Source organism: Nicotiana tabacum, chromosome 20 (genome assembly GCF_000715075.1).
Source record: "Nicotiana tabacum cultivar K326 chromosome 20, ASM71507v2, whole genome shotgun sequence".
Classification (NCBI taxonomy): domain Eukaryota; kingdom Viridiplantae; phylum Streptophyta; class Magnoliopsida; order Solanales; family Solanaceae; genus Nicotiana; species Nicotiana tabacum.
This window is the reverse complement of record NC_134099.1, coordinates 35,369,203-35,379,182: the sequence shown is the minus strand read 5'-3', so window position 1 is coordinate 35,379,182 and position 9,980 is coordinate 35,369,203. Positions and strand designations below refer to the sequence as shown.

At 36.6% G+C, this 9,980-nt stretch overlaps 1 protein-coding gene across 1 annotated transcript; it reads right to left on the bottom strand.

Moving 5' to 3' along the window:
• Window positions 1–2,982: 2,982 nt before the first annotated feature.
• On the bottom strand, window positions 2,983–8,784 carry LOC107779590 (uncharacterized). Its single transcript, XM_016600041.2, has 7 exons — window positions 8,510–8,784; window positions 7,902–8,032; window positions 7,374–7,426; window positions 6,514–7,277; window positions 5,634–5,714; window positions 4,243–4,305; window positions 2,983–3,332 (listed from the first exon to the last, which is right to left on the bottom strand). Exons 1-7 carry the CDS (start codon window positions 8,561–8,563, stop codon window positions 3,267–3,269), a joined length of 1,212 nt encoding a protein of 403 aa, XP_016455527.2. The 5' UTR covers window positions 8,564–8,784; the 3' UTR covers window positions 2,983–3,266.
• Between the last annotated feature and the right edge of the window lie 1,196 nt (window positions 8,785–9,980).

The window sequence follows — 9,980 nt, the reverse complement described above, 5'->3', positions numbered from 1 at the left end:
AGATCTTCCATTGGTGAAAGAAAAATTAGTCCACCAATCAATCTTTTCATTCTCATCAATTCCCACTCCTTTTTCTTGAATTCTCTTAATTGTTTTTTTCAATGATGACACTGGTGGAGGGAGCTTTGGCGTAATTGATTGTGACCAGGAAGTCACGGGTTCGAGCCGTGGAAACAGTCTCTTGCAGAAATGCAAGGTAATGCTGCTTACAATAGACCTTTGTGGTCCGGTCCTTCCCCAAAATACCGCGCATAGCGTGAGCTTAGTGCGCTGCCCTTTTTCTATGATGACAGTGGTGTCTGGATCACAGTACCTAAATATTTTATTGGATTTCTATTATTTCTACCCGCATAAGTATCGAGTGGCTCTACCCATCAAAATTTAGATAAATAGGTTTTGAACTCTGTATTTCAAGATTTGCACCCACTTCATTAATCCACTAACCCATACATTTCGATGCTTTTTCTTCTTTTTAGTCTATTCGAATGCTTTAGGAGAAGAATTCCAATTAGGCATGCTGTCATCAAGCTATTTCTCTATATCAACATGTGGAATAAATTTCCTTTAATTTTTGAAGGACTAACCTTGGAATTAGATTTTTGGTGGGTGGTTGGGTGGGTTGGGTTGGTTTGGTTATTAATCTTTGATTGATTACTTCTTCATTTAATGTATCTTATTATATTCCTATCCTTTGCCTTTGTGTAGATTACAGGATCATAAGTAGCCCCTACCATCAGCCAACTCTTTTAAAAAGTCTAACTTCCATCCATTAATTATTTTACTTCTATTCAAGCGACAAAATCCCTTAAGAAACTCAGATGTTTTTTTTTCTTCTTTTTACTCAAAAGAATGCCAAAATTGACAATGCAACACAAAGTCAAAAATATTTCACTAGAAAAAGAAGCTTCAGTGAAGCATGGTTTGTGTTCTTTTCTTTTCTTTAATTTAATTAATCTTGGCATGTCATTAAGGAATGTTTAATTAATTGACCAATACTTATCGCATGTCGTTGAGCTTTTTTCCAATTAAGACAAATCAAATCAAACTCATTTCAAAGGGTTCATGTGCATAGTTCAACTAAATGGAAATTTAGGAGGGAGAGTTTTAATTAAAGTTCTTTTGTCCCTGATATTATAATTAATTATTGTCGTTTAAGTAAAGCAAGACAAGATAAGTAAGAAGAGACAGGAGCATACGAGATGTGATAATACAAGTAATCCCTTTGTACTATTTATGTTAAATCAAAAGATATTGGAATTTTGTGAACTGGAGACATATGCCATCTGTCCTCCATTTCAAAATGATTGCATTATTATTCTTTTAAAAAACTACAAGATTAATAAAATATCTATGGCACTCACCAATATCATAATTGGCAATAACAATATAATAAACCACTATAACTTTATTAGTAATTTTGCAAGTTCAATGTAAGATAACAGGTGTACAAAGAATCATATCATATTATCGCAAAACCCAAAACCTATTGCAAAGTGTTCAAGTTTCCATCTATAAAATAGTGAAGATAAAGTGCTGAAGAATATGCAGACTCATGTAATTCGAAATTGGACTTGGAGAAAAAACAAGAATATAAAATAAGCTAGTTGCATGGGAACGAAAAAGGACAAAATTGACCATAAACCTAATATTCTAGCAATGTTAGTTTAATACCATATTCTATGATGAAAATTGAATAAGTAGTTGTGAATGAGATCACGAGAATCCATTTGGATGGTACAATAATCAATTGAGTAGGGACTGAGGTTTTGAAATTCTCTAGCTAGCACCAAGTTACTTATTTTTTTAAATTTATAAAGTGCCACCACAAGTTTTAATAATTTAGTATTAAGAGTGTAGGAATGCATAATTTTAAAGTACAAGTTTTTGTATCAAAACTTTGATGGAAGTTGAAATGGTCCCTCCCTTCTATCCACACATGAACTTTTTTAGAGGACACTGGACTCTGCTATAGATTTTTTTTTTCCTTAGCTTTTAATAAAAAGGATATTTGCCGGCAAAATCTCCTAGTTTTCGGCTAAATGACGCCCAAAAGATTTTCTCTGAATGTTTTGTCTAGAAATAATGTTTAGTCCATTTTTGCGACTGAAGATCTGTCTTAGAGATCATAAGAAATTGTGAATAAAAATCACGCAGTTGGAGCTTTCGGCATTTGGTGTCTCACAGACTCGCAGCATTTGGCAATAAATCTTTAAGTTTTCAAAAGAAATTTTCCCAGAGATCGATCCACGCAAGCCAAACCACTTTTTTAAGTTTGTTGGCAAAAATACCACTACATCCAGAGGCGAATGAAAGCTAAGTACTGACAATACCCGAGAGAAAAATGGACGATGCTTACATTGCTCTCTCACAACCCACTTCCCCGTTTTAAGTACAAACCACATGATTTCGTGCTTGTGTTTGGTTAACTCGTATATAAAATGTTTGGTCAAGTCTTGTGGTTATATATATAGTTCGAGAAGAACATAGTTAGCGCGTCACACTTAATGACAACATTATGTTTCTGTCCAACGGGTGCAACCTCCCATTTCAGAGACCCCAAAAGAAGTTACCAAGGAAAAAACAAAACATGAGAGACAAAAAGGAGACAGAAAAATCGAAACCAACCTAACAACATCAACCTGTCTAACTTCTAAGCATACTTGCAAAACGTTTTACACGCCCTACTTTTAACAAGCGCATCAACGTATTCAAAAGATTTTTACTTCACCAGACAAATATATGCGCATATTCCAAGAATTGAAAGATTGTCATATGAATTGCTATCGATAAAGGGTGGTAGATTTGTGTCTTAGGTCACATGTTCAAGCCCCCACACCATGCAAAGCAAAGCCTGGTATTTAAGTGGAGAAGGGTAGAGGGGCGGGCCCATTATCCACCGAGTTTCGAAGGCTGCGGTTGGTCCAAAGGATCGGCTCCAGACAGATTTCTCGGTCATCAAAAAAAAAAGCTACCCGCTAACACTTCGGAATTACCGGTATGTAATTTCAAAATAATGAGGATCGCAAAGAAAGGGCAAAAACTGTGACAACAAAAGAATCAGACTTCTTTCGGCAAAATATTTTGCCCTGTATAGAAAACTACAGAATTGACAAAGGGGATCTAACAACTGATCCATAACATTGCTCACCCAGCTAGAATGAGAAGGAAATACATGCTCTATAAGGCTTCTGAAGAGTTGCATGATCTCACTTCAGGTCTCATGGTTTTTGCATCAAAGCTCCGATATGCATCTGAATTGCATCCGTTCACGTAATCATACTTTGTCTCCTGGCACGGGATGCTAGGGCAAGCAGAATCTTTTTTCTTGGACCCTACAATTTTAGGCATCTCTTTCAGAAAAGCTAGGAGTGAAAAAAACCCATAATTTCAGAACTGCTAAACCAGTAAGGCAAAAGGGTAAAGACAGGTACATTATAACACATGCCAAATTACAAATATGTCATGTGGAAATGCTTCCCCAGAGTCCCTTTCCTCTAACTTACATCCACAGTATTGTGGATGTTGGGCCGAGAATATCAGTTGAAGACAAAAGAAAGACCCCTGAGCTCCCTCAGTCTCTCTTTGTAAGTATGAATGCTATCCTGCTCACTTTTCTCAAGGTTTTCACAGAGGGAGGGCAGTTCCTTATAAAGTCATCTGAGAACATAAGTCATGCTTTCTCTTTCCAAATGAATGACTACTTGATTTTGTATAGTTATTAGGAGAAGGATCGATACATGTAATTATAATATACATGAGTTTTTGGATAACTAAGAAATCTCCGAGGGCTAGTGGCTGCGATTCGAAAACCCTGTGAATAATGGGCCCATCACTCTATACTTCTCCACTTAGTAATTATAATATACATTGACAGTGCATACGCGGATCAACATATTTTTTTGTTTCCGAAAACTGGTTAAAGAAGAAGTTGTAATTGCGAAAATGGTCCGCTATAACTCTTGTATCATGTAATATATTTAAAATATTTCCTAGTCGGAAGGAAAAATTGTTTCAGAGATAGCTTAAAAGAAAGTTTAGGCATATAAGTGCCACACAAGGAAAAACAGGAATTCAATTAAGGAGAAAAGGCAAATCAGAAAATTTATGGCCGTGAACACCTCAAAAGAAAAAATTGGGAACATGACAAAAAGAAACATTCACACGCACAACAAAATCCAGAGCATTCAACTGAGATCTAGGTCTCCAAGAATAGATCAAATATCGCATTTAATAAGAGCATACCATGGGTACTCCCAACTCTTTCAGATCATTGTCACCCATCTGCTTCAACGAATACAGATCCACCTGCAGCACAGTTCAAGGTAAATATGTATAATAGCTGAAAAGAATTTACACCTGCAATTCAACAATAATTCATTAAAAAAAGATGCAATAACACGTTGGTGACAAGAAATAGAGTAAACTGAGTTTATGAAGACGTATATGTGGGGAGTCACAGCCAGCACAGCTGCAAATAGTACTACAGTAGCGGCAACCACAACACAATCCTCACCTAAATGCCAAGCTTGTCCAAATTCCAAAATTTAACCCCATGCCGCAAAAGTTCCAAGTATTGTAGTAGCTCGTCCAATACATTTACACAATGCAGTAACCACGCTTTGCCTTGGATAGGCTCATGTTAGGATTACTCCTTAGACCAATGCACTGAAAATATCACATGCCCTTTCTCCAGTAAGAAATCCACCTTTCTATAAGTTGTTTGCCATTTTTAGTTTCCCTTAGAAGTTAGAAGTCACCCACACCTAGTTCATCCTAATCCTACTGTCCAACACATAAGTCTGTCAATTTCTACTTCTGAATCCAGTAGTCCAGTCACAAATGTACATCGCGAACACATTGCAAATAAGGTATGTTTCTTCAAGCCTCAGTTCCCCCAGGGACAACCTTAACAGTTCTATCTTCTGGTATTCTGTCCTCATACTAGCTACAAAAGAAGAATGTTACATTCTTAATTTTTTTTTGCCCAAACTGTTCTAATATTTACTACATTCTGGATATGAACTTGGTATCTGTTGGAATGCTTTGACTACAATCCTTACACCCACAAACACTACTTTCTATCTGAACTACAAAAGCATATAATTACTTTAACCATAAAACAACTACTCATTTACCATTCTTCGTTTGCCTGATCTAGGCCAACTTTATGGGGCAGAAGCAGGGAAATTTCATTGTTCCTTGGATAAAATGAACTTTGAAGTTTGATTCGTCAATTGCAAAATCAGAAACCTAAAGTAGTACAAATTTCTGGCTAACCAGAACCAGAACGTCAGATGGTTTAGGAAGTATTTTCTTCTCACACTTGTGGCATCAAGTAGGTATAAACTCTATAATTTTCTAAGACTTCAACATTCTAAGCAACCATATCGAGTAGCTTGGATGCAAATCCCAATCCACAAGATCTCATAACTGAATACGAGCCGTTTAAATCTTCTACAATTTTTGGGACAATAGATATTGCAGAGTTTTAATGGTATAAAGCATTTCAATTACATGCATGCCTCGAGTGTTAATCTTAAACATGAAATGATGCTTAATATAAACAAAGATGAGATTAATAAATCAATAATGTTGCAACTGAAAAGCGATACTAGAAGGTGAAGGACATTTACTTCCTCAGCCTTGAAATTGATAGCATACTTGTCTAGACCCAATGAGTGCAAAAAACTATCAACAGTAGGCTGATCCTCAACCTGCATCGAGGGGAAGAAAAAGAAACTTTAGTGACCAGTGAACCAAATTCTTTTAACTTTTCATATTCTTTTTAACCTCCAATCATTTATCCATCGTCCTCAATAAGAACTTTCTCAAGACATGGCTGTGGCCTAAATTTTCACACCAGAAAGTAGACATGTTGAATCATGTGACTAGCCAAATATTGCATTTTATCATGGACAGGAATTTGAGAATACAAGCTACCGTAGTTACAACTATCCAACAAATTTATTTTGCAAGATCCAGTAAGGTTCATCTATTTTGATAAGTGAACAATTTATTAAAGAATAAACTCTAGGTGCAAAGTGCACAAACACCAAAATGCATCGTTAAGAATAAAACCTCAGCTTATGGAAGAGCCAACAAATATCCAAAAAGGTATATCTCACATAACTCTCAAGAATGGATAACAGATGATTATATACAAGCAAGGCCCTCTTTATTTTTTCTTCTTTAGAAAAGGTTAACCATTTTCCTTTTAGCAACTCTTATCTAAGAATGAAGAAAGATATGTTTTTACAAGTAAACAACTTGATGTTTATGAGAATCTGTTGTACTTAATATCGGTATGGAAGTAATGCAGAATAACACTTAATTATCAGAGGTCACATACTTGAAGGAAGAAATAGTTTGCGGCCCTGGAAATAGGATAAATATGATGTTTGATTATCACAAGAAAAATCTCACCATATAATCATCTAAGCTATAAGAGATCTGAACATGAAATTTCAGTAAAAGAGGAAACAAAGAAAAAGTAGAAAGTCAAGTAAATTGTACTGCATATGAACTTTTCTGCACTAGACTGCGCGACTGTGGAATTGGGGGACGCAATGGTGCAACAGTCTTTCCAGGTCCAGCAGGTTGGGATGTATTTGACGGGTAAGCTGCAGAAGTCATGGGGCGTGAAAACTCAGAGACATCTTTCCTTGTGTATGAACTAAGTCTCGGGTCATCATAAGGTGTGACTGGAGGTCTTCTCTGCAGTTCCTCCCCTCTCCTTGGTGGTGAGATACCTCTAGAAGAACTCACAACTCCATCTGGTGATTTTCGCCTTAAACGATCCAGTGTCCAGGGGGAACAAGAATTTCTTATCGACTCCATCTGTGGCAAAGCATCTGCATTTCTTGTGGAGGGAGCTCGTCCCAGTATGCTCAAACTCCTTGACTCCGGTGTATTATACCTGACATCCTTTAGCTCAGGATGGTGCCCCCTAAAATCCCTGGCTTCAGGTATGTACTGTCTTGAATCTCTGATTTCAGGTAAGTATTGTCTAGAACCTCTTGAATCAATCATTCGCTGTCTATCATTCCTTGGCTCAGGTACTCGCGGTCTATTATCCCTTGGCTCAGGTACTCGTGGTCTATTATCCCTCAGCTCGGGGATCTGCTGTTGAAAACCAGGTTTTGCTGTTGAAGATTGAGCTGGCCTTGAAAGGAAATCACGAAGATCCACCCCATTCTGATGGCCGTTGCTTTGACCTCGGTCGAGTACAGTTTTCCGCATGATTTTATATCGAAGGTCATCTTTACCAAGCCGCGCATCTTCATTAAATCATAAGGAACACAATTGACAATCTTGAATTTGGATGTATATATAACAAACAAGAATATACAGTGGAGAAGCAGTGCAATTATTACCATCAATGCCACTAGAGGAACTAGAGCTCAATCTACTTCCATCTCCTCGCTGACTGCAAAAATGAAATGTTGCTATTGTTTGTAAGTGCTGAACATATAATTTACTCTAACAAAAGTATAGCAATCACCTCACTCCATACACTAGGAAATTTTGGTTGACTATTTATACTACAAAAATGTGACTATTCCCCTAAGCCGAGGGTCTACCAGAAATAGCCTCTCTACCTTCCCTAAGGTAGGGGTAAAGCTGCGCACACACTACCCTCCCAAGACCCCACTTGTGGGATTACACTAGGTTTGTTGTTGTTATTTAGACTACAAGACTAACTGAACATCTTGTTAAGTATTTAAATCATATTGAAATTCATTTACACTCGTTACTTTTCTCCCACTCATAAAATGTTTTAATATCACTATGCGCTCGAAAAACAACGCCAATAGACATGCAAGCTAAAATATACTTTCCTAGTTTCAAAAAGATCAAATCATACAACCAAATGATTACGAGGAAAACAATGGAGAGTTTACCGTTTATTATTCAATTCTGTTGTTGAATCTGCAGTAGTACCTAGCCTATCTCTGACAGACCGTTTGCTCCCAACTGCTGGCCCTGAATCAGGAAAGGGATGACCTAATACAGACCCTGCCTTCTTTACCACCTTTTACACATGAAAAGCCAAAATCAAAAGATTGTCACAATGAAAATCGAATTACTCAACAACAGCTCCGTAACACCATTTCCATAACATAACACTGTCCCCTCCAACCTAATAATAAAACATTCAAAGATAAATTCAATTTTTCTTTTTTAAAAGGTAACATTCAAAGATAAATTCACTTCTTTAGCATAACTCTCTGTTACAATAATAACAGAACATTTCCAGATAATTAATCACTTTCTCATTTGTACATATAACACAAAAATAATTAAAAATTCACACCAAAAATTGCAATAGCGAACTGTTTATTTCTTCGGCAACTTACACAGCGTGAATTCTACATTACCAAATTTAAAAGTGCCGTAAAAATAACATAAAAATTCTTATAGAAAAGCTGATGAAACTTCATCGTTTCTCCATTTCCGAATTTCGTTAGAATTTTTTAGCATATAAGTAGAATTTCAAAAAAGGAACTACCTGACCGCTGCGTCCTAGCGTTATTGTAATTCGAGAGCTCGAAGCCTCCGCCATTTCAGCAACTTCGAAACCTTATCTCAGAAATAAACGCTGAACCGGAATTGTACTGTATGAAACATCAAAATCCTTCGGAAATGGGGAAAAGTAGCAGCTCCGATACGAGACTTGAGATCGAGCTTAGGCCTTAGGGTTTGCTAGAGGAAAGAGAGTGTGTTTGTGTGATGTGTGTGTGTGTTTTGGGGGCCAAGAGCGATATGCACGTGACAACTGCGCGCGTAGAATTCAGATTCTTAGGTGGGCTTTAAAGAACAATGAAGGCCCAATTTGGTTTACTAGTGGAGTTCGGCCTTCATTAAGTGGGCTTTTCAGCTTCCACAAATCGGGCCTAAATAGTTTTACAGAGGGCCCATTATTCATAATAGACTTCACCAAATGTCTTATACTCCATCAGTCTCATTCTATGTGTAATTTGGGAGAAATTCAAAAATAGCCAGATTTACAACTGGTCGTTCAAAAATAGTCCAGTTTCAAAAGTAATCAAAATTTAGCCACTTTTCATGTAAAGATAAATCTGAGCGAAAACACTGTTCAAAACCCGGAAAATACGCCAGTATATTATACTGGAGTTCCAGCATAAGTATGCTTGAACTCCAACATATTATACTGGAGTTCCAGGATAAGTATGCTGGAACTCCAACATAATATGATGGAGTTCCAGCATAAGTACACTAGAACTCCAACATAATATACTGGAGTTCCAGCAAGTATAATTGTCCAGTATAATATATTGGAGTTTGGAGCACCGGTGCTCCAGTCTCCAGTATATTATACTGGAGTCAACAAAGTATACCGGTCCAGCATAATATGCTGGAGTTCATACACAGGTGCACCGAACTCCAGTATATTATGCTGGACCGGTCTCTATTGCAGCAAAATAGTGGCTATTTTTCATTGACTTCGTAAATGCTGGCTATTTTTGAATGACCAGTCTGAAAACTGGCTATACCGTGCTATTTTTACGTGTAATTTGAGTGAAAATAGCATGGGCTAGCCAATTTTTGAACTGGTAATCAAAAAAAGTCAGCATTTGCAAAATTATTGAAAATAATTATTTTTACCAAAACACAAAAAGTTCTAGCATAATATGCGGGATTATGGAGCTCCTGCGTATAAACTTCCAACATATTATGTTGGAACTCCAACAAACAGAAAATTTCAGCCTAATATGCTAGATTATGGAGCTTTGCATACAAACTTTCGCATATTATGTTGGAACTCAGCACATTATGAAATTCCATCACATTATGCTGGAAGCTCATATGTAAAAAATTCGAACTCCAGCACATTATGCTGGAATATTTTCGGATTTTTAAGGATATTTTTGTTCAGATTTTATCTTTACATAAAAAAATGACTAAATTATAATTACTTTTGAAATTGTTATTATTTTTCAATTACCAATTATAAATCT

Excerpts from the sequence above, each read along its gene's own strand:
- LOC107779590 (XM_016600041.2), bottom strand. The coding sequence starts at position 8,563 with ATGGCGGAGGCTTCGAGCTCTCGAATTACAATAACGCTAGGACGCAGC. Across the intron at positions 8,033-8,509 it reads CGCTAGGACGCAGCGGTCAG|GTGGTAAAGAAGGCAGGGTC; the intron begins GTAGTTCCTTTT and ends CATGTGTAAAAG. Across the intron at positions 4,306-5,633 it reads TCAATTTCAAGGCTGAGGAA|GTGGATCTGTATTCGTTGAA; the intron begins GTAAATGTCCTT and ends ACTGTGCTGCAG.